The 25,980-nt window shown below is 40.9% G+C and overlaps 1 protein-coding gene across 4 annotated transcripts in view; it reads left to right on the top strand.

The window, feature by feature from the left end:
* Nucleotides 1-25,980, top strand: part of il1rapl2 (interleukin 1 receptor accessory protein-like 2) — a 625,772-nt gene that overhangs the window by 397,113 nt on the left and 202,679 nt on the right. For 3 of the 4 annotated variants that reach the window (XM_039813808.1, XM_039813805.1, XM_039813806.1), the window contains exon 4: nucleotides 3,423-3,526. In XM_039813808.1, the coding sequence (XP_039669742.1) occupies nucleotides 3,423-3,526 (104 nt within the window). Of the gene's footprint in view, nucleotides 1-3,422; nucleotides 3,527-25,392; nucleotides 25,759-25,980 lie in introns of those variants that run through there. The other variant, XM_039813807.1, reaches the window with a different exon arrangement.

Raw genomic sequence — 25,980 nt, 5'->3', positions numbered from 1 at the left:
AGAAAGCACAATAGTGCTAATAATAATAGATTGACTGAAGATACAACAATGCCATCCCATCACACAACACAGTTGAGTGCAGGTTGCAAAATAACAGTCACTAAGTCAGCTGGCAAATTCACAAACTGCAAAGGCCAACATATACTGCACTTGACAACTAAGTCTCACACAGGCCTATAGCAGCATCACAAAATTATGATGCAATACACGTCTGATATGCATGGCATTTCAATAAGCTAAACTAAATATGTACATTATCTGGTCACTCGGTTACAACAGATTATATTAGCCTATTCAATTTACAGATAGCATAATAGCTCTTACCTTTAGAAGTTCTTATTTCTTGTCTTTTTCTTTGCAAAGTCGCAGATCAAATCCTCAAAGTCTCGCTAAACCCTACTACAAATGCGTTGCTGTGTGTTGGTAGCACTTTAGAGGCAAAGCAATAAATGTCTCCGGTGGTACAGTTTCACCATTGTGAAGGTGTCGGGTCAGTGCCTCGTTAGTGAGAGAGCGTGTCTTTCCGCCGCCAGCCTCGTTCCCCCCTCCGAGATGCTGGATATTTGGCCGCCCGATTCTGAAAGGCTAATATCCCTTTGAGTGTAATTTCCTCCCGGACGGTCTCTGTAATCGGTCCCCATGGTGCAGGGTCTTCAGAGATGATGGCAGAGATGGGAGTAAGTCACACATGGGCAAGTCACAAGCAAGTCTCAAGTCTTAACCTTCAAGTCTCAAACAAGTCCAAGTCATTTTTTGTGACAATCAAGCAAGTCAAGTCAAGTCATAGCTTTGGTCAAGCAAGTCAAGTCAAGTCATACAAAAGTTTCCATTATAAAACAAGCTAAAGACAGTGGTTATGAACTGCTGGAGTTTTATTTGCATTTTTTACTCAATATTCAAAAGACATTGCGTCCACATACATCTGAAGAGTTTAAATTAACACAGATAAAAAAGCACAGCCTAAAACTGATATTAGGCCAACAATAAATCCACATTGTTCAATATGCCTCAAACATGACATCAAATCATGAAATTCCTTCAAACAGTTCAAGTATAATGGTTCCTAAGTCAAATAATATTCTTCAAACATGCCTCACTTTTATGAGACAGAAACACATCCTTTAACCTTTCCTTCTCTTAAAGAACAAAACATATTCTTTAAGAGGAGCTGAATCCCACCACCTTTGCTTATGACATGGAATGGAAAGTATATGTTGATATTTGTCAGTGTATTTGTGAGTGAATGTGTGCGTGTTTGAGAAAGAGTGAGTGAAAAGTTAATATTGGTGAGTGAATGTGCATGTGCGTGTGTGTGAGAGTGCAGAGTGTGTTGTATGTGTCCCTAGCTTTATTCACATACTTACGTCTGCATGTGTGTGTGTTTATAGGAGAGAGAGAGAGAGAGAGAGAGAGAGAGAGAGAGAGAGAGAGAGAGCAGTTTGTGTTGTGTGTGTATGTGTGCCTAGTTTTATTTGCTCTTACTGCCACCTTGAACAAAGAGGGGAGGGTGTGCTTATTCATGGCCAAAAACTGAAGGGAGTTCTGTCCATCACAAACGTCCAAATAGTGGTTCAGCTGAATATGGGGACTGAACCCGAATCCCTCCCGATTTGAAGTGTCTGATGAAATTCAACGTCGGAATTTTTTGTACTGCAGACCTTGCAAACTGCCGTTCGTTTTTTTCTTTGCCTGGTCAGATGTGTAATCCTTATAGCCAAACTTTATTATTTTCTGTGCAGAGGGACATAGGCGCCGATTTATGTTTTCCTCCATGGGTGCTCACATGCACACACCCTTTAAAAAAAGTGTTTGCATTTCAGAACCTTAGGAAATGGTCAGCGGCCGACACGAATACACACGCCATAATAAAGCCGTAAAGTAGGCCTAGCCTATAGGCTATCGTTCAACTCAGGACAGCGCCACTTCTCACAAATACAGATAGGATTGGAGATGAAAAGTTTAACTGGCACGTAACCTCGATCATCTTCGTGGGAAATTAAGAATCAATGCCACCGAAATAGCCAATCACACTACGACAGACGCTCCACAACTGCAGTGTTTAATTTTAGATTAATGTAAAAATGAACTGGCATTCTGGCACACGTGGGTGGTCAGTATTTTCCGTGGGGGCTCGAGCTCCGGAGCATCCACTGTATCGGCGCCCATGAGAGGGATCCATGACGTTAAGTTACTAGCCATAGCCAGTGTTGTTTACTGATGGTCTGCCGCCGCGCGCCGCGTCATCATATCAACGGTTCCTGCGCATGTAACAGCACTAAAATCGTAAAGTTAACTCCTCCTCAATATCAGAGGGGGAAAAAATATATTTATTGAACAGAAAATCAAGTCATTTCAAGTCATTTGACTCAAGTCTAAGTCAAGTCTCAAGTCATGAATATCAAGTCAAAGTCAAGTCGAGTCTTATATGAATGTTAATCAAGCAAGTCTCAAGTCCTAAAATTTGCGACTCGAGTCTAACTCGAGTCAAGTCATTTGACTCGCGTCCCCCATGTCTGGATGATGGTACCTGAGGTGCCATTACCTTGTTCTGTAATGCTGATGACGGGCCTCATCTCTGTCTTTTTCCACAACAACTTCGCTAAAGTTAACGTTAGCTACCGTTAGCTGTGGCTGAGCGTAGCTGGTAGAAGGCAGCGATTCTTCCAAGCTAACGTTGGCTAGCTCCTCGACATCCTCCTCGTCATCATTCCCAGCTCTTTTAAAAAAAGTTATTTATTTGCTTCTTTCGCTTCCTTTTCCACACTCGTTCTTAGAAAACTGATCTTGAATCAGTACGATGTAAACAACCTGCTCTATGCCCACCCAGCTTTACCATTAGCCAATCTACACAGTGCATGCGGCCTTCTCCCAATCATTACCTGTCTAGTCATCCAACTGACATATAAAACACACAATAACGAGGCTTTATTTTTTGTAAACAACTTTTATTTTATTCTGATTGGATAATAGTGCGCATGGGGCCCTAGCAAAGTCTAGATAATAAATAGCCAACGTCCCGGAGCTCTGTAGCAGCTAAATACAACCAGCAACTGCCGCTCGAATTTTCTCGTTCTATCGCACTACAGAGTGTTCACGTTACAGCACTTTACTTAGTTTTAAAAAAGGGCTACTTATATTTTAGGGATATATTTAATATATGGTCTAGGCTTTTGGTGAAGTAGCATTGATCACTTTGAGGGGGGGAGATACATTTGGTCGCAACTGGGGATAAAAATAATTCAGCAGAGGCAGGCATATATAGACCAGAAAAGGGGAAATCCCACGCACCCTTTCTATGTTAATACCAGAGAGAGAGAGTTTATACTACCGGTACTTAAAACACTAATATCTAAATGACGGTCATAATTTCAGTCATTATTTTTGTATTGCTTCAATATTGTATTTTGTATTGTGTCCTTTAGGAGCCTATCATCTTCTCAGGTCATAGACTGAGTAAAGAAGACGACTCCATCTGGTTCAGATCTGCTGAAATGGAAGACAATGGCTTTTACACCTGCGTACTAAGGTAACCCACGTGCGTGCGCACACACACACACACACACACACAAACACATAACAATAACTTGACACTGTTATGAGTCAACCCGAAAAAGTAGAATGATTAAAAACGGGTTTGGGGTACAGCCCTGATTCTCCAAGGCAAAGCACAATTTGGGATTATTTCTGGTTGAGCTGGATGCATTGTTGATAAGACTTTGTGAACATCATATAGATACTGCCTCTCTCCCCACATGGGACCTAGGTCAAAGTAAACTGTGCAAAACATAGACTTTATTTTTGAAGTTTCACTTTTAGCCATAGCACATCTGCTTCATAAGACTAAACAACCTCGGCAAAGATTTTTACCAGCGAGCACGCAAAAATATTTTCGGGCCGACTGACATGCAGCAGTGCTCTTGAAGTTGCCTCGGTATTGTTGATTTCATCACATGGGAACAACTTTGGAATAGATTTCTGACTCAGAGTCTTCTGTCTGTACCCAGGTGGCCCACTTACATTGCGTTGGCAAATAGCAGCACTGTTTTTGGTGTTTTGGATAAAACTTATGGTTATTTGAAACCTCTCGGTATCCATTTTGAGGGAAAAATGCCCCCTGCCCCTAGGTAATCAATATTCATATCATTTCAAAACACAGATGAATGGTGTTTCAAAAATAATACTATTTTATTATTGTGAGATATTCACTATTACAATTTGCTATGTATTTGGATTCCTAGGATACAGATTAGTCAGTCAGTAGCACAAAAACTCTTTCGGCATTACTTAATTACATTTGTTGAGGTCTGGTCAGAATCTCACAAAGTGTGTGTGTGTATGTGTGTGTGTGTGTGTGTGTGTGTGTGCGTGCGTGCCTGCATATTTCCCCTTGTAGGTATGGGGAATGCTGCCAGTTTAATAAATTTAATATTTACAATATGGCTGTTGACAATACAGCAAAATTTGGCCTGAGTCCTACGTGGCCCATTAGGGATGTGTGTGTATACATTTGTTTGATACTAAAGTGGTGGTGGTGAGGTATCAAGTTGTGTACCAGTTGGCTTTGTAGCCCAGAACAAGGCTTACATTGTTTACCTGCAGTCAGTCCTCTAGTGGCTGGAGTAATTGGTAGGGTGGTGGATGGGTCAGACATACACAGGACTTTCACCCGGGAGAGTGGGGTTCAAGTCCTTTTTGAAACTAAAAGTAAATTGCAAGTTGTTGTTGTTTTTTACTTAACAAACATCAGGTTCAGTGTCACATGCGTAACTGGAAGTGAAGTAACGTCTGATTTTGAAGTGCTCATATTATGCTTTTTGTTATACTGTATATCTTTTTTGTGCACGTTATAGGTTTACAAAGTGAAAAAGTCCACCCCAAAGGGACTTACCATCTCCAACAGAAAACACTGTTCACAAACTGCTCCAAACGGCTCTATTGTAGTCCAGCCTTTACTACAGAGACAAACGTGGGTCACTTTGTAACACGTTACAATGCTCGCCTAGCTGCTAGCGTAGCACGCCCTCATACTCTGCTTCTGACTGGCTAGTAGTCCTTACTTAGCTACTGCGCATGTGCGACTCCCAACAAAGATGGAAAAGAAGTGTGATGTGCCTCACTCTTTAGCTTAAACAGAGAACTCAACACACAGGGTAAAACGAGGAGCTGCAGCAATGTGCAGTACAACAAAAAATAGGGTGTTTTTTCAAAATTAAACCATGTAAACCTATTCTGATACATACAATTACAATTATGAACCTGAAAATCAGAATAATATGAGCACTAGAACTCAAACCACGATCATTTTCTAAACATAACCAAGTAGTTTTTGTGCCATAACCAAATGTGCAACCATTTCACAATGTTAAAGACATGTTTAAAATCGCAACCTTTATGTTAAAATCCGTGACCGATGTTCTCTGGTCTAGATATGCCGTTGTATTTCCCTGCCAACGCTAGGGGGCGCTAATTTATGAAACACTCCTGTGGGCCAGCATATCAGTTTAGGTTCACAATATATTTTGGCCCGCATAGTTGTGCGCAAAACCCCAAAAGACGGGAAAATGTATTTCAACTGATTTTACACTAGACTCAAAGCAGAATTTGGCAGATTTACCAACTTTGAGACTCAGAAATACCCCACAGAAGCACAGAGTTTTCATATTCAGGCTGTGAAACAGGTTGCTGTGAGTCGGCTGTGTGGTAGCCTGCTTTTAAATATGTAACAATAATGTTCTGCTTGATTTGCAATACTCTATGATGGCTAAGGAGCTGTTTTTGCAGACTTTTTTAGGGCTTTATGTCAACAAAAATGCGACAGGAGTCGAAAAAAGTAAAAAAGAAACGTTGCGGAGAAAGCATAAAAAATTATAAATTAAAAAAAAAGAAAAATTTGAGATATTTTTGACACCCCTCTTGCAAACACCTGCCGACTTTCGTTTTGGTTTTGGTAGCTCTCCCGATGCTGCGTGTCATAAATCCTCATCTCCCCCTCTCTACTTGATCCTTGTTTGTTCACCACCTTCCTGTCTTTATTTCCTTCATCCCACCACCTTCCCGTCTTCCAACTCCTCCCTACATCTCCCTTCCTGCCCTTTTTTCAGCTGCTTCTTTTTTCTTTCCTCTCTCTCTTTCTTTTTTTTTTCTCTTCTTTTTTTTTTTTTCATCTATCTTCTCTTACCTGCTACCTTCTCTCTTATTTTCTCATAATTTCATCCTCCCCCCCCCCTTTCCCCCCTCCTCTCCCCCTTTTAGCTTCCATAGCTTTGAACCTACCTCTCCTTAAAAGTTTTTTTTTTTTCTTTTTTTTCTTTTTTTTTTTTTTTTTTTTTTTTTTTTTCTCTCTCTCTCCTCTTTCTGTCTCTTCTCCTCTCGCTTTCTTAAGCGACAACCTAATTAGGGCTTGGTGTCTGTCATTGTCTCAGGGTCTCTTATTAATGCATACGCACGCACACATGCACACACACATGCACACACACACACACACACGCATATGCACAACACCTCCTATCCTAGTTGGGAGCCACCAACTGGGTCATATGTTATTACTAGAAGGTTGTATCGAGGGAAAGCCAATTGGAGAATGTCTTTAAATGTATCTGTTGCCCTTCTGATCTGTATATACGATAACGAAACCTTCAAATTTTGCCTTTTTTATATACGCCCACTGCCAGCGCCCTGAGATAAAAGCTACTTTCTTACATTTCCACCCGATACTCAGTTCTAACTGACATGAGGCCAGGTCGTCTTCATACAGGCACAATCAAAACAGATGAATCTCAGTTGCAGCCATAACCTGCCTTAGATACGTGTGTAATATAAAAGAGGTTACCGTGTGGGGATAGATACTTCATTTATCTCCATGCTGCAAAGGGGTTCAACAATGAATCTTCTCTCCGATAGGTAGCCTAAACTTTTCAGAAATTGGTGTGATGTTTTACCTTTACACCCATACTGCTTACACATTGTACAAATGACTATATAAATGGTTTGCCTTGGTAACAGTCTAAACAATGGATTTTTGGAGAAACAAGGAAAAGAATATACACAAAGGATATATTGGACAGTGGAACAATCGTAGAACTATTATATAGCTATGATCTAGTCACAGCCCTGGATTTTTCTTTTTTGTATTTCAAATATTTGTATATATACACACAGTATATTGATGCCATTTCTTACAAATAAATATGAAAATGATATTCATACATTCTGTGGACTGTATTAATTATGGATGAAGAGCCAAATGAAGCTCAAATTGTGGGCTCCTGCCGCTGCCATTTTGCCTGATCGGCTATTCCAACAGTAATAACTGTAACAAGCATAGTGTGCACGCTGTGCATGAGCCCATTAGATTTGACTAATGTTTTAAAATAACAATGAAATGCTGCGTTATTGACTTTAGACCAGGTTTTTGTTGGTCAATGGTGCGATCACTTTCCGCTGCCTCAAGATAGCAATACGCCAAGAACGCACCTGAACACACCTCCCTGTAAGATCATCACGCCCATGGGCGCACAGATGGGCGCAGGTGCATTTGCTATTTAAATGACGTGGCCGCTGGATGGGAAATTGACAACTGGTCTGTAACTGGAGGTGGTCTCAGTCTGGATCAAACTAAACCATGGTCCGGTTAATTTCTAGCGTGAAAGCATTTTTTGGATGGTTCGGACTTATCGACTACATACAGGAAGCTCTGACTGGCTATCGTCGTGTTATAAGAGAAGCGTAGCTCCTTTAAGGAATAGCTCAGTGCTTAGTGTGTATGTAATGAGAGAGAGTGGCGGTGGATGAGTTCAGAGCAAACCGCTGTCGGCTATCAGAGCAGAGAATAAATCAGCAGTTTACTTAAGTGGTCAACTTACCAAAATAAATAATCTGCACATTTCTTGAATCTCGAAAAACATCAAATGTACTATTCCTAGCAGCCTCTACTGCAGTTTCGTCGACTGAAAATGATATTGATTGGATATCCTTTTCATTTTGGATGTTGGTACGTACAATTGACATCCTCTAACATGAGCTACTGCTGTGTTTTGCAGACGACACTGTGCTTTTAGTTATATATTAGGTTTGGATAGGTTGGCAGATTTTCTGAAAGCCTCCCTGTGTTTCTATCTTATTCAATTTAAATGTGACTAAAATGCCAGCATCTTTGAAATGGCTAGAATTGATATTTTTAAAATAATGTATCAAATTACATGACTGTGACAATGTGAAAGGAGTCGTTGGTAGTTATGAAACTACAGAGAATTTTCACCAGAATCTGCAGCTCCCTATATAATTTACTGTGCTTTATAGTGAGTTTCAGCTCATTGTTAAACTGTCAGACTCACAAGTTTTGGATAACACAGAATTGCATGGAAGAGGACAGATAATGTTAATCAAGCAGGTATAATACAATGATTTTGTGGTATTATCTTCTATTGAATACATGTGATGACTACCTGTTAAACCAGTCTAGCTTGTTTATGGTTGTAGCTGTAAAGAAAATAGTTTTTTGTCTTGTTTTAATGGTTTGCTGTGTAATGAAATGCTTCAGGGCTTTCTGAAGTTTATAATCTTTCATTTCATATGGACTGCTGCGATCTGTCTTTTACCCGTTTATTTTCAAAACACATCCCTGGTGTTTAGTGGAGTGTGTGGGTTTATATGAACTTGAAAGGGGGGACAACCTGGAGACACTGTTATAAACCGAAGGTGAACAAGCAAAGGTGGAGTGGCATTCTCTCTCAGGAGACCGTAACTTGATAATAAAAAAAATTCAGAGACGCGAGATACCGTGAAAGAGAGATGTGCACTGGGAGAAGGAGAAAGAAATGAAAGCAGGTGGGTGGCAAAGAGAGAGAAAGAGGAGAGGGTAAAGAGAGTCAAGGAGAAAGTTAGTTAAATTGGAGGGATGGGGGAGAATGGGTAAATTGATGGAGAGAAAAAGAGAGGGAAGCTGATAGAGAGAGAAAGAGGGGAGGGTAGAGAGAGATGGAGGAATGAGTGCAGGAGAAAAGAAAACCAAAAATCCATTTTCTCTGCAGGTACATGTATAAGGACCTCAGTAGGGGGAGAAGGCATGCTGTGACTGCCCAAGACCTATACACCCACTATGATTAGATATGACACCAGCGCGCGCGCGCGCACACACACACACACACACACACACACAAACACAAACACACACACACACACACGCGCACACACACCACTTAGAGGGAAATTGATACACACAGTTAGAGGTCTCAGTTTACTTTCGAGGCTGTGACACTGCGAGAAAGACTTTGCACCAAACCTCTATCCTGCAAAAGTCGACTATCTGTGAAAGACGGGCAGAAAGAGATACAAAAAGAAGTGGGCGCACACACACACAAACATACACTCACACACACAGACACACACACACACACACACACACACACACACACACACACACACACACACACACACAGAGGACGAAGAATTCGAAAGACAGAGGACAAACCGATTGAGAAAAGGACTCAGAGAACAAAATAATGAGTGTTTGATAGTGAACAAGGTAGCGTGAGATGAGAGATTTCATGTCTCTGGCTTTGCCCGCTCTTCACTTCGCATTAGATGGAAATGTAACATGTTCTCTGTGTGTGAAAATGCTTGACAAGCTGGCTTAAAAGCTGGCTGGCTGACTGGGTCGGTTAGTGGTTGTTTAATTTGGTGACATCTTGGCTGGACTATTGGCTTGGAAGGGTCGGTGACTGCTTGGTTTGGTGGCGGGCTGATTGGCGAGCTGACTTGTTGGTGGAATGACAGTTTTATTGGATGTTTGACTGCATGGTTGACGACTTGATTGGTTGTTAGGCTGGCTGGTTTCCCCGGCCAACACATTAGCTGACTGGTTAATGTCAGGCTGGGCAAACAGGGTACTCAGACACGCAGGACTCAGACACACAGTCAAAGTCTAAAAGGGGATTTATTGTACAACAGTGGTACAATTATCCAGTTTCCAAAAACACAGAGCAAAGGCAGAGTCAAAAACAGGCAGCGGTCGAAAGGTACATCTGGCGACAGTATCCAAAAAAAACCTATAATAAACTTTATTTCTATAGCACTTTTCTTAACAAAGTTACAAAGTGCTTTGTACATCCAACCCTGTCCCTTAGAACTTATGTTTTAAAGGTCCAATGTGTAGGAATTTCTCCCATCTAGCGTTATATCGCAATCAACTCTCTCGCGCCACACAGTTCAAAGTAGGTATTACAGCTACGGTGGCCTTCACGCTTCAAAAAGCCAGTCTCTTGCTTTTTTCAAACCTTTTCTGGGGGAAGAAGAAGACTCCTGTTCCTGAAATTTGGATTTTGAATACGTGTGGTCTTCCATGTTTCCTTCTTTAAATTTGCCGGGGCCGGGACGATACCCATTAGCAGCATTAGCAGCACCTGTGAGTTTATCACGTGACAGCGAAAACGCGAAAGGCGGGGCAGTGTGTCCTGTATGTCCCTTACCGGCTAACGTATTTCAAGATTGCGCATGAATATGGAGCGTCCAGTTCATACCCCAGTTCATGCAAATGCAAATGTAACATTTCAAACCAAAAGGAATACTTGGAATTGGTGGTGGTGGTAAATATTCATGAAAAAGAAACAGATTTTGATAATGAATGACCAAACATGTTACACACCGGACCTTTAAGTAAAATTAATTTGTCTTCCCAATTAGCTTGTGGTGTGAAATTCACAGAAATCTTATAATTTAAACCAACTGCTGTGTGTGCCTAATTCAATCATGTTTTATTTGCTACAAGTAGATATTGTATTGCAAGACTGGATATTGTAGGACAACAAATGAAATGTGATGTCAGTATTATATGAACGTCATTTCACAGAGACAGGGTTGAACTATCTGGTTGTAATGCTATCTGGTATGTTGACATATATATATATATATATAATGACTAATTTCTTTTGAAGAAAGGCAGCAGTAGATAGACATTGTTAAACCTCTGAACAAAAAACCCTGAGAGAGGAGTTCAGGATGCAGGATCGGGCAAATAAACTGGCTGAATTTACACTGGAGATCATAATATGCATCCTGTCTCTTTTAACTGGGAGTCCTTTAAAGTTACTATATGTAACTTTTAAATGGTTCCGATTTTCCATCTGATGATCATAGATGACCTGTAACAGCAAACGAGACTAACAGTGACAAGAATGCTATTTTTTATGTTGTTTTTATTAATCAGATTTTTCCAGCGAAGTCACAAAATGATTTACGGCAGGTAGGCGGCGCTACAGTAAGACATTCTGATGGGTCACAGATTTCGGTAACACCGGAAAAAGCCTGTGTTAGCATACCAGCCAGGTGAAGGGTAGCAGGACGTTTCTTTATATAGGCCGAATTGTGTTTTCATTTTATTTTAGAATATGTTGTAGTTATGGCTGATAATAGGGCAGGGCCATCACAGAAAAAAGGAAATTAAACGAAGGACAACTAAAAGCTAAAAGTGACAACAGATGGAAACAATTCCAGGATTGTAAATGATTCAAAACCCACCTTGAATTGGCCCTCAGGTATGAAATATGTCTATTTCATTCATAAAATAACATTGCAATGTGCTATGTGGTTGTACGTCAGTAGCCTACATTAAATTACGCCCCCCCTAACATGTAGCGCAGAGGTTTTCCTTTTAGTCCGTGTTTAATGGTTTTCTGTGGAACGAAATGCTGCAGGGCATAATGCTACCCCCCATCCTCTGAAGTTTATAATGCTTCATTTCCTATGGACTGCTGCGATCTGTCTTTTACCCGTTTATTTACAAAACACTGAAATAGAGATGTTTTTTGGCCATATACCCCATTTTATGAAATGCTGCCTCATTTGCGAGGCCTCACAAAAGAGATAATAGCACACACGTTGATGCTACGAGCCGATGTCTGCACGTCAACAGTGAAAACGGAGTTTCTGAAAATAAGACGGGAAGCCAAAATGCCTAGTAAAAGCTACGTTTAAAAAAAATGCCTGTGTACGTGTGGACTAGGCCGTAGTTACATAAACGTGACCAAATCTTAGCCATAGTGGTAGCTCATCAGAAAAACGCTCATATGGGTCATTTTTAAAGGCACTGACAAAAATCCCCGGTGGTATTGCTAGTAAGATGAACCCACTGTCTCTCTTTGCATTAGAGGATGAGTCTAATCTCTGTGGACACACTTGCACACAAGAACCCACTCCCATTGTTGTCACAAGGGTGTTTTCTAATGCCAGCCAAATGTTTAACCTTTCCTCTTCATCAGATTAACAGACTCGGAGCAGGAGATAAAGACAGAGGAGGGAATAAAAAGACGAAGAGAAAGAGAGGGTGGAAGACAAACCAGACAACGGCAGTAGGAGAGTAAAATAGAGAGGAGGGCAGAGCGAAATGGGTTTCGGAGAAGGAGAGCGCGGTCATTTGAAGTTTCTTTGGCAGTCCTCTATGACTTGGCAGCCATTGAGTCGGTACCACTCTCTTGCCAGTGTGGACCAACATGTGCCAGTGCATGCCAACTTAAGCCTGCTGTCCTGGCCAGTCTTTAAATAAAAAATAAAAAAAATAGGCCTTGGCTTTGACGCTTTGATGTTCAAGGGGTTTTAAGTTGCTCTGAAAATAGGATCTGAAATAGGATCTGACTTGGTTTGCGATATGGAGGAAAGGACTTGCGTCGGAGGAGAAAGGAGGGCAGAGGAGTTTGGATGAAAACCAAGCAACCTGTGTGTGAGAGTGGTCTAGTGTTAGAAAGACTTCTCTGTACAGCAAAGGCGTTGGTTTGATCCTCACAACATCCACAGCTCCTGTCTAAGGCCGCGATCAGACATGGAAACAGCGATCCGGCGATTCATGGTAGATGCTAGATCAGATTCACTTGACGTGTTGACGTCAAAGGACGTGCCTCGTGGCCGCCTTATTCTGCCTCTGATTGGCTTACTTTGGTATTCTTACCCTGACCAATTCCCACTCCCCATGGCTACACCCAACTAGGTCGACCAGTGTTGCAGATCCGATTTAGGATCTCCTGTCAATGAAACGACCCATTTGTGTGACGTCCTGTTGTGTTCTTTAACCCCCCAACGTAGCATAAGTAGACTGTATACTTCACCACTACTATTTTCCGTCAGATCGGTAAAAGATCTTGACGTTTCCGGCCGCACTTGAAGGTCAGCTTTATTTCATGGAGAAAGGGAGAAAGAAAAGAGACAAGCCGTGAAATCGTCTGTGCTTTGTTGTTTGTTGTGCAGCGTGACGTAGGGTTGCGTTTCTCCAAAAGTTGGGTCGGTCTTAACCTTTCGCCGCAGGCCTGCTCGCGTTTATTTGCGTGTCCACCCTGCGGCAATAACCACCACAGCCTAAACGCACTACCCCCATTCACGTTTTTGCAGCACCGTCTGAAGGCCGACACAGGCTGTGTAAATGCCCACTTAAAGACACAGCAAGAATGATTTCACACCTTGAAGTAGCTTACATTTATATTGTTATGATCCTACTTAGTCATTTATTACCCAATAGTATTCTACATCTACATTTATTCATTTGGTAGACGTTTGTGTCCAAAGCAGCGTGAAAAAAAGAGGTACAATCCAAGCCTTCAATAATTAGTGCTGCTATACTCTAGCCTGGGAAAACCCTGACGAACTTCCGGCAAATTTGAGATTTGCTCTGCCAAGAGCCCATTCAAGCCCATTTCCAATTTTTCCAAATCGAGGCATCAATCACAAGCCTATATAAAGTAGTCCCCTGCTGCCTTTTACCTGGCTGGATACACTAAAACAGGCTTTTCCAGTGTTACGCCGAAATCTTAGCCTTCAGAATGTGTAACTGTAGTGCCGTCTACCGGCCGTAAATCATTTTGTGATCATTTTTTCGCGGGAAAAGTCGGACCCGGGCAAACGCATTAAGAAAAACTAATTAAGAAAAACTTTCTTTTCACTGTAAGTAGCGTTTTCTGTTACGGGTCATTTACGATCATCAGATGAAAAACAACATAGTTTCAGAAACCTTTAAAAGTTACATATAGTCACTTGAAGTGTTTATTTTGAAATCCTTTATTTTTGTTCCATAACCTTTCTGCATTAGGTAAACAAACTGGATGCAGCAATACCAATACCAGCCTGATGAAGCTTCAGTTGGCCATCACTATCACTATCACTACTACATACTCAATAGATGTAGAGAACAGAAAAAGCCTGATTAATTAAAAGGTGTAATGTATGAAGACAAAGTCATCATTGTAATCCATAATGTCTGTGGTGTAAACTGTCTGTAGGGACACAGCTAAGATTGTTGCTAATCAGTAGTGACGTATATTGATCTGTGTTTCACAGGTTGGGGTTGCTGACCTTACACATGAAGTAATATTAGCACCCAAGCGGAACATACACACATTCATGCATAGATCTGTCCTTTTTCACGACACACTTAAACTTGGAAAGTGGAAGAGAGCGTGAATTGTAGCTACACACACACACACACACACACACACACAAACACACACACACAAACTTTAACTTAGAAACACGCATGCACATAGGCATGTTTCAGTCAAAATACACACACTTACCCAACATGGAACAAACATTGAGAGTCAGCTAGTTGACACTAGGCTAGTGTGTGTGTGTGTGTGTGTGTGTGTGTGTGTGTGTGTGTGTGTGTGTGTGTGTGTGTGTGTGTGTGTGTGTGTGTGTGTGTGTGTGTGTGCTGTTTGGTTTGTGTGTGTATTCTCTTTAGTAACTATATGTTAGGCCGGCACATACCGATTTGCGCGCTATAACCAACACGCCCCAGCCAAAACACAAAAAACGATCAACGAAGTCAATGCAATTTGATGGGGGATCTCATCATTTTGAATTTATTTCTTGTAAAAAAAGAATTTTGTTTTATAAATGTTTAATGTTTATTTTCTGACCTTACCTGAAAGTGAGCATTCACGATACCTTAATAAATTAAGGTTGATCGCCGCCATGTCCCCTCAGTCTTCCCCACGTATCAGTGGATCAATGGCCCAACACGGTGGCCGCATATTGCTAAATGTAAAAATACATATCTGATTAAATCACTATTGTTAGGCTGAGTGTCGTCTGTAATTAATCAACCTTTTATCAATGACCAACTGCTTGATCTGTAGGCTAAGATTTAGTTAGACGACAGTCTGATGCTGCTATAACTGTTAGCAGCCTCCCACTTAAGCTAGCATTAACGTTAGCTATCCATCAAAATAGTAATAGTAACTGTCACCAGCATGATTTACCACACTGACTGAGAATATTCTCGGATGTTATGAGCCTCACATATCAGTGGGACAGTCTCGATTAACCCGCTACACAACAGCTGTTCGGCATTTTCCTGTTTCTCTCCTGATGTGACCGCGCGATTCTTTTCCTTGGCGATGTCGGTCTGGTCTATAGCCTGGAGCCAAAGCCCATCTATCAGTATCGATTTTAGGAATGGCAAGAGGACAATATAAGCTTAGATCGGGCCCAAAAAAATCAAGCCCGACCCTACCCGAGCCCGTACACATTGTGTCCGAGCCCGGCCTGGCCCGACACATGAACTGTAATTATGAGCCCGAGCCCCATTTAAAACTGAATTGTTTTTAATATGTGGGCCGTTATAACTGATGTTCTCAACTACAATTCCTTTTACCTGTTAACAGCATTAATTAGGTGCTCTGTTACCACAGATCACCTAATTAATGCTGTCCTTCGGCACAGTCTGCATGCCGACGCACTGGCCGACAACGCGCCGGATATAGGAGAGATATCTGATCAGATGACGTATTGCCTGCCTAACGTATTATCATCAAAAGACTGGAATTAATTTTTTTAAGTTAGTGCATTTTGATGCAGTTTTGTGATAAGTAAAAAACAAAATCTTAAAGTGACAAAAAGATCTTTTGTAATCTTTATAAAATGACTTACAGTTGCACCCGCTGCTGTTATGGATGAATGTCTCAAGTAGCTGGGACTTAAAAATAGTAAACGTATTTCTCCCATCCTTTAGGCTCGTTAGAGATCAGCCAGGCCTGCGCAGAAGCGATCACCGGCGGTTGCGTGTCTGTTTGATTTGTGCCCAACTTGATCCCAACTTGCCCTGACGTCACGCACACGGTGACCTCACGAGATTAAGTTGGCCGCAGTTTGTAGAGCCAGGTAACGCAGTTGCTCCCCCCCACCGACTGTAAGACCTAGGGCATGATGGGATCTAACTGACTGGTTCCGAATGGACTCTATGAACACTATGACCTTTTATATAAATATGTCATTGTTTTTTGAGACAAATTGATTTAGATGAGACAGATTTAGATTGCTTTTTTTGTCTGATTTAAAGGCTTACTCTGTACAGAACGCATGCTGTGTGGCAGATAGTTATGTTTAGAAGTCAGAGAGACTGAATACGTTCAGATTACAGATCATCTACAGTCTGTTGGATATTAACATCAGCAACAGATTGCCTGTAGAGCATTTTAACAGGCTACTCTGTCATAATAAAAACAACTGGAGACTGCATACAAGCTGATATATGGGTCTGATAGCATTTTAATAAATCTGAATCTGACCTAACATGATGTGTATGTTTCTGAGACCAGTGGTGGAAGAAGAATTCAGATCCTTTACTTAAGTAAAAGTACTAATACCACACTGTAGAAATACTCTTTTACAAGTCAAATTCCTGCATTGAGTGTATCATCAGGAAAATGTACTTAAAGTATCAAAAGTAAAAGTACTTCATAGCAATCAACTAAGTGTTTAATTGGCTAATCATTTTACCTGTACTTGACTTGTAGGCCGTTATATTGTTAGTTAGTTTAATGAACTACATGTGTTTTGTGTGCAAAAAAACGTAATTTGTAGAATAACTAAAGCTGTCAGATGAATGTAGTGGAGTAAAAAGGACAATGTTTCTCTCTGAAATGTAGCGGAGTAGAAGTAGAAAGTGGCATGAAAAGAAAAGAGTAAAGTACAAGTACAGTACTTGAGTAAATGTATTTGGTTACATTCCACCACTGTCTGTGACTTCCTGTTCAAACTGACGGCAACTTGAAACGGCTGTAAACCGTCCGACTCGACCACGGCTTTTTTTTGTCACCGCCGGCTGCTGCTGCCGCCTTTATCCTTGAGGTTCGCCGCGGGCTGGAGCCAATCCCAGCTGTCACTGGGGCGAGAAGCTGGGTACACGCTGGACAGGCCATCAGTATGTCACATTCACGCCTACAAGCAATTTTAGAGTTGTCACTTTACCGAACCTGCATGTCTTTGGACTGTGGGAGAAAAAACAGAAAACCACATTCTTGCTGTGAGGCGACGGTGCTAACCACTGCACCACCCCCTCGTGTAGATTATCATTAAAATTCCACTGATAACATGTATATCCATTGCTGCCATTTGGTGGCAACTGTCTGCATTAAACATCGAACAAAGCTTTGCAAAAGCCCAATTTAAAGAGCCCCTGTTGTGCTTTTTTTCCGATTTGTCCAGTCTTTTAGTGTTGTTTTTTGTGTAATAAAAAAAAACCACATTTCACTCCAAATGGAGCTTTCTTTCCCACAGACTGCACTTTATCTCAACTGCCTGCAACGCCTCGCCCACATTTCTGTTTGAAATTCCTCAACTAGTGATGTCACTTTGACATTCCTCAACTAGTGATGTCACTGATTGAGAAAGCCAGTCCAGTTTGGGGAAGCACAGCCCATCCAGCTGCTTGTTTGAATTGACAGAGTGTTTCAGGCAGAGGAGCTGCAGCAATGGGCAGTATGAGAAACGTATGTTTTTGAACATCGAAGTATGTAAACATGTATTCTAGTAGACCCCCCAACAGTACAAATATCATGCTGAAAAGGAGCATAATAGGGGCTCTTTAAGACCTCATTGATGTAACATAATACAACTTGGAGCAATACATGCATCCTTATGTAGAAGCATTTGTATTCAGATATTTGCATGAGCAGAAAGGTGTGTGTGTGTGTGTCTCAGCATGTGCAGGTGTCTGTGCTCTCTCCCTGTCTCTCTCGCTGCCTGTTAGTTAGATTGATAGTCAAATTAATCTGCAGCTCCGTCCAGGTATAAACACGCTGCCTGCTGGCCAGGATACATCCCCCTCTATCAACGCCGTTATTCAACACACCCTCCAGCTGCCTGCCCTGATCATAGGAGGGTAATTGCAGGGAGGATGTGCTTGATTTATTGATGGGGAGGATATGGTGGATTACAGGTTGATTTGGTGATTCATTTACGGCTCATTTTGCATTTTATGTAATTGGAATTGGAATGCTTTTTTTAAGAGAGTGCAAGCCCAAACACACACACACACATACACACACAATGCACAAACATGAGATATTAGCGGTCAGCCAAAGTACAGAGTGCCTCGAGTTGTACTGCAGGAGTGATGCTGCCCTGCTTGAGGACACGTTGGAAGTGATTGTGGACACGGTAGCAGATGTACAGCATTCCCATCAAATTATGATCAGAGTGCAATGATGAAAAACATCATTATACCCTCAATACATAGGCTGTCTGTGTGCCAGCGTGATAGCCTCAAATCATTCCTTTCAACTCGGACATGAACTTCTGAGATGGAGATTTTAAATTAGGAAGAAATTAGAAAACTAATCCAACTAGTAGACCGGCATGATTTGTAGCAAATACTGTAAATTGTAATTAGCATTTTACAGCTTGTAATGCAATTTACAGTAGTTTCATTTGCTTGCTTTTCATTTATCAGTTGTGTTGCCAGTTGCGATGAAAGATGTTTTTGCTCACACCTGGCATCTGTTTCAGCATGGTAGCACATTCCTTATTTGTGTTTAAAAGAGGGACTCATAAACACACACACACACACACACACACGGTAACACAGTAACGGTGAGATCCCATGTATTATTCATAGTTGTCTTCAAATGTAAATACAGGCGACCAACTGTACCCTTTCTTAACCATGTTACAAAATAACAAGATACACACTACGTGTGTGTGTGTGTGTGTGTGTGTGTGTGTGTGTGTGTGTGTGTGTGTGTGTGTGCGTTCGTGTGTGTGTCAGACTGGAGCTTAACTTGAATCTTGCTGATAACAAAAGGGGTTATGAATGTCAGCCACTCACATTAGACACAGAATGGCATCCACAAATCTTTCCCTTCACCGTTGAAATCTCCTTTTTCACCTCGTTCATTTCCTGGAGGACAGGATGCAGCTTTACTGGACCCATTTTACTGGCATTAAATTGTCAGGTCAGGCCAAATGTATTTGTAAGGCATGTGTTCCAAAACAGATTTGTTACCTACTGTAAATAATACACAGAGCAGCAGAGGACACATGTTTAGAAAACAGGATATAATTTTTCAAAAGAGTTAATTTCACAAAATGTAATAATAAGCCAACGTGGTATAAAAATCTCACCATGCCTAATGTTTATTTTTTTAACACTGTCAATCATTTCCTAGACAGTATTAGCCTGGTCCTGCCAGACTCTGGTCCACTAGCCTGGTCCTACCAGACTCTGGTCCATTTCATTTGTACAGAGAGTCTGGCCTCTCTCCATTGACCAGTGTTAACTTCCTTGAAGGCCGGTACTCTGTTGAAGTTTAAAACTATTGGATCTGCCCAGAGCCACTCTGGATCTGCCATAACCAATCGCTAACGTTTGGTCGTGATGTATGTCATGCGCATGTGCAACAAGAGGCGACAACAACACTATCCGCTTATATTTAGCATTAGCATCGCTAGCGTTAGCCTTAGCCAACTCCTTCACCGCTAACAGAGCGAGCTGGAAAATCAAACTTTTCCCAAACCCCGTGGGGGAAGAGGGCCACAACATGATGGCCACCAAGAAAACTCAGCAAAGATTGTTCTTGCTCTGGCTTTAACTTCTGGATATTCGGCAGCGTTGCTACAACGGACCGAATGGCTTCACTCGCATCTTTCTCCGCCGCCATTACAGAACTACAACTCAAACTAGCGCACGTCACAACCTCAACGTCATCGTTCTCAGCCACTCCCTCTGTTAGCTGATTGGACCGCCAGAATATTTGGCCAGAGAAAACCCAAGAATATGCCGCGAACACAGACAGAGTACTGAAGGGAAATGAAAATTGAGCGGAAGTACGTAGGAGGGCTGATCCATGCTAATACAGTATATGAATGATGGTAAATAACTAGTTCGACATTTTGGGAAATACACATAATGGCTTTGTTGCAGAGAGTTAGATGAGAAAATCAATGTCACTCTCACGTCTGAATGCTAAATATGAAGCTACAGCAAGCAGCCAGTTAGCTTAGCTTAGCATAAAGACTGGAAACGGGGGGGGGGGACAGCTAGCCTACCAGCGCCTTTAAAACTCACTAATTAACATGTCATATCTGGTTGGTTTATAGGGCGTGTTAGGGCCATTGTAGGTAAAACAAATGGGCCCGTTATGAGTCACATAAACCCTCCAAAGTAATTTTTACACTTGAATAAAATTAAGTTTATTGCAGAGTGCAACACTGCACAATTCAAACCATACTAAAAACAACTGGCTATGCCACCTCTTTGTAATATAAGAGCTTTCAGACTAAGAATCCCCAAGCAGCCTCTTTGTTCGCTAATTGAGTGAAAAAACCCTTTAACATTTCTCCAATACTTACAGGCTGACACGTAATACCTTTTTTTGTGTGGATGCACTAATCCTATTATCTCTCCGACTTATCTCTCAATTACGCGGTAAGGCTTTATTTGCTACCGTTAGTGGAAAGCCTAGGTACAGTAAATGGTGTTGTTGAAAACAGATTAGACTGCCAATAGTATGGACATGCGTCCCATAAACACCAGCGCTGTTAACGCTGCTTAGTTGGCCTGCAAAGTGTGCACGTCTGGAGAATGAAATAACCTGAGGCTATAAAATGCAAACACATCTCTAATAAGATCAAGATGAACCATAAATACCATCCCTGCACAATCTAATCTGCACTACTGTACCTTAACTCTGTTATTCAGCATTTCAAGATCTTGGCTCATTTTTCTGTTTCTTGCCGTCATTTTCTTGTCTGCTTAATAAAGTCCTGTGCCACATAAATGTCCTCCTTCCTCTTGACAGATATTCACATTAGCAGCTGTCCTAAGGGCTGAAATGTTCCATTAACAGCTTCTATCTTCAGAGGGATTTAGTGTCCTTTATTTGTGAAATTTGTAGACAAAGTAATTGTAATTGTTTTGGGATTTTACCACAAAACCAACTCCTGGCAATAGAAAACGGTGAAAACATTGAAGGTTAAATCAAACTTTTTTTCCTAATATATTATATTCACACGTATTCCCATCTAATAATGATTTTCAATGAGATCCACCATAAAGACTGCAGGCAAATTCATTCAAGACATGGAATTAAAAAGCCAATTTATTAGATTTCCAAAAAGAATTTTGTGTAGTGTAATAGTTTGACAATTTGGAAAATATGCTATTTTGCTTTTTATGCTGTGAGTTGGATTAGAAGATTGGGGCTCTCACATGTCTGTATGCTAAGTATAAGGCTACAACCAGTGGCTGCTTAGCTTAGCACAAAAACCTGAGCTGTGTCTCAATTTGAAAAACTCTGTTAGTACACTTACATGCAGTACACTGCGTACATGATGGACTTACTTGAGTAATGCGTAAGTTTTGACAGGATAGTCCAATCATGCACATTATCCACTTACTGGAAATGATGATCGCAACATTTGACGACTTCTTCTTTTTAACGGTAAATTATAACCGGGCATAGCATTACCGCCACCTATTGGCAGCCACCAAAATATATGCCCACTTGTTTTCTCACTATCCTACTACAGTATATCGGTAATTAGCGATTTCCCAAAAGTCTTGTCGTCACCATTGAGTCAACTTAAGGAAATCACTGCTACTGGCACAGATAACCGCCCATAAAATCACATACACGTGTGCTGGTAGGCACATGTTCTTACCTTTGGATTGAGCTAAGCTAGCTGTTTCCGTTTGGTCCAAGCTAAGCTAACCGTCTGGCCGCAGCCACTGCTTTGTAGCCTTATACATGATCATATCATCTAACTCTTGACAAAAAAGCCCAAAAAGTGATTCCTGAAAATATTTTGGAGTCTAAAAGTTTGCATTTATATGGACACTTTATACCTTACCTTATTCGTGACTGCTCTGTCTGGAGTGAATTACACTACCTGAACAACTGTCTGCTGACAAATCAAACAGAGGAAGGTAAAATCAGGGAGAACTGCTGAAAATAAATCTGTTTGCAATGACAATGATGAATTGATTTCAAACATCTTTTGATTTCCAAAGTTCTTCTTGGAAGAAGCCAATTAAAGGAACCTCGGCTACTCCGTAATAATAGACTGGAACTGCTGTGATGTTCAACACATCCAGCAGATGTTTGGGATGCAATTTCACTTTTTTGGTATCCCTTCTGTCTTTCATTCTGCTCAATCTGCTTCTGCTTTATGAGTTGTTTCCCAGAATGTTTTCCTAGAATATAATGGCTATATAGGCTAAAACTACAGTTGTTTTAATCTATCTTTTAAGTGGCTTTATGTTCTTCTTTCTTCCAATAATCCCAAATATATTCAAAGATGGGTATTAATTGTTTGGCTGACAGATAATTGACAATGTAAAAAATGACTGAATGAATATCAGCATCAATATGACTTTGTTACTTTAGGTTTTAGGACATTTTGTCATTAATGTACAGCAACGCAACAAATGTGCAGCTCTTGCATCAAATACTCTTGCATTTATTCTTTTTTATTTCCTTCGGGGGCCATTTTACTAACCGAAGCATTTAAATGTATTCCACACCGAGCCACATATTAATGCACAGACACACAATTTGCATCTGTGAGAGTTGCACAGCATGCGCTAAATGCTTCTGACACAGCGTTTGCATTGCACTCTAATTAAATCGTCACGTTTACAGCGAGATATGCATAGAACATTCGTCTTTACATAGTTTTTGTTTTTACTGTTTAGTGTTAGGCTTCTGGACAGGCAGAGGGGGGTTGGACAGGCAGAGGGGGAGAGACCGTGACAAAGACCGATACAATTGGGGTGGGGGGGTTAGGGTTAGGGGAACAGCAGAGATATATAAATAAGAGGAAGCTCTTTTAGTTGTCACTTTTTCAGTTGATCTCAGTTCAATGTGCGTTACTGGCATGACTGTATACAACAATATCATCAAAGCAACAAGATGAAAGAACGTTTTAACATAAAATCCCTTTCGGCTTTTGGATGTGCAAGTGTGTTTGTGTCAGTGACGTGGGAGGATCTGAATCGCTTTGAATTAAGATATTTCATCACGTCAGTATTGATAGTGCATGTGGAGGTTTGCCACATGATTCATGATCCATATGCATCTTTTTTAATCATATTTCCCTACACACAGTATAATAGTTATGAAGTCCTGCGACATGTTCGATGAAATAGTATTAACTGTCTCCATTTACATGGGGAGATCACAACCTGCAATAATTGATGCTTCGGTCCCCTTCAAAAATGGCATTGACATTTTGTAGCTTTTTAAAATTATTATGAAAACCGTGTTAGCCATCTCTTTTTTTTATTTCCATATCAAGCAGATACAAAGCAACATTTGCATCCATTTGAAGTTGAGTTTCTGAACGACTCATTTCAAGATTATTATTATTTCAAGTTATCAAAACAAAACTTTGTGTATTACCTACGGGTCACATGCCAGGTCTAGGGTCCGAGTAGACCCGTGAAGATCTTTATATCGCACTCATTTTTACCAATAAATGCCAACTGAAAGTAACAATGCTATATCCAGTTCCACAGCCCTTCATGATGTTACATTGTTAGCTTGCCTTCAAATAAGTGTTGACTTGCAGGCCTGCATGTTTTTGCCCCAGTGGTTGTTTTTTTGCTGCTTTTTGGTTTTATTTTCAGTCAAGATGGGATGTATTTAATCCATAAATTTTTCCAAGAACGGGTAATGCTTCACATATGGAGGGCAGGCAACTGGGGGCAGGCTCTGAGGCAACCTGAGGCAACAACCACCAAAACTGCAGCAATATGATTTGTACTATTAAAGCAACACTAAAGCACTTTTCCCATTTAGGTCCCCCTACAGGTTGGAAGCAGAATTGTCCATTACATTACATCACATTATGCAAGTTTGCCAGATCAGGTAGCAGATCTGTAGTTCGAATGAGACATTACGACAGCGGTAATGGACAATTCCACTTCCAACCTGTAGGGGGACCGAAGCGGGAAAAGTGCTTTAGTGTTGCTTTAACAGTTATTCCAATCGATCAAATCTGCAAAAAGCAAGGGCTACTTTCTAGAATTGAAAATAGCAGTACATTAAAGGGAGAAGTTAAAAAAAAAAAACTCAAGGGCGGCAGACATGGATCAAAAACCTCCGTCCTTAGTCTGGAGGAGCGGGGTCAACTAAAGTGTTGCGTTAAACATACCTCGCGTTGGTATTCATTTTTTTTATGGTACAATTACAGGATGTGTTGTTGAGCACAAAGCAATATAAATAAATGTGAAGGGTTCATACAATGCTAGATGATGTGCGTGTGTGAGAGAGAAAGAGACAGAGAGAGAGCCACAGTAGCATACAAGAAAAGGTAACTAAAATCACTGGAGGAGAAAACAAGATGCTGTAGGCTGGAGATGGATTGATGAGGAGGAGAGAAACTGAGAGATGGATGGATGGATAAAAAGGCTTTCCAGGCCAGTTCAATGCTCAGTGGTCTTGGTTAGGTCAATGACGAAAGAAATCCCTGTGTCCCCTGTAGGACACACACACACACACACACACACACACACACACACACACACACACACACAAACACACACACAGAGCACTGATGGGATAAGTGGTTTAGATCCACTTAGATGAGAGGTCATAGTTTGGGGACAATGGGTGAGTCCTGTGAGAGAGAGAGAGAGATCAATGTGGTCTTTTGTGTTTGGAGGTGAACTTGGGAGAACACACACAAACACACACACACACACACACACACACACACACAAACAATTACTATCACCTTGAGCAGATTTTAGCACTTCAAATCCAAAACAATGTTGACAACACATTGCCTCATACACATCATAGCAAAATTCAAACTTTGTTCTTTTTATTTCATTAGATTAGGCTCCAGGCTAAACTGTCATATGTGACATCATGACAGCAGGGTGTAGTGTGTTATCTCTATCCTCCAACATTGCACCAATAAAAATAACAACTCACATTTTCTCAACAAAGTCCATAGAGCCTACCCGTCTTATAAGTTATTGCTTCAGCTGTGTTACTGCACACCTGATCCAATTAAGAGCTGGACCCTAATTGTATCAGGTGTGCAAACACAAGACAGGAGTAAACCGTGCGGAACAAGTAGGCTTTAGGACTGGTTTGAAAAACATTTTTATGAGTTATATTTTCAAGTAGCATTAAACTGTAAACAGAGCGTTGACATATTATCACCTCATAGGTTATTGTGGCTAACACGTTAGCAAACAGTGGCTCATTTACACACACGTTTACCAGCAGACATGTAGCAATAATAGTATTTGTTTGGAGTTGTGTCAGTATTGATGAATTTCAGTCAAATATTCACTATCCTCTGCTCTGTTTTGGTCTCCCCTAGTGCCTGAGGGAAAAAGGCTCTTTAGAAAAACAGCTGCCTGCTTCGACTGGAAAAGAAGTTAATGAGGGCAGTAAAACTAACGTTAAACAAAAGTTGTGTTCTGTAACCGGAAACAAATAACTGAAAAAAACTCTGTAGAGTTAACAGGAACTGCAGAGTCAGGTAAGAATGATCTGTTTGTCCCTTTCACATTACACATAGTCGCAATGAATTGCATTGTCAATAAAAAATTTGAATTTTAAAATAATTAATCTAAAAGAAAATTTAGCTACTAGCTACTCTCGTTTTTGTACCAAATTTAGGTATAAGCTACTCTGCTGGGTACCAACTTCAGCTACTAGCTACTGAGTTGTACCAAATTTAGTTAGCTATACTCTGCTTTGT

Source organism: Perca fluviatilis, chromosome 10 (assembly GCF_010015445.1).
Source record: "Perca fluviatilis chromosome 10, GENO_Pfluv_1.0, whole genome shotgun sequence".
Taxonomy (NCBI): Eukaryota; Metazoa; Chordata; class Actinopteri; order Perciformes; family Percidae; genus Perca; species Perca fluviatilis.
This window is presented reverse-complemented; position numbering and strand designations above follow the sequence as displayed.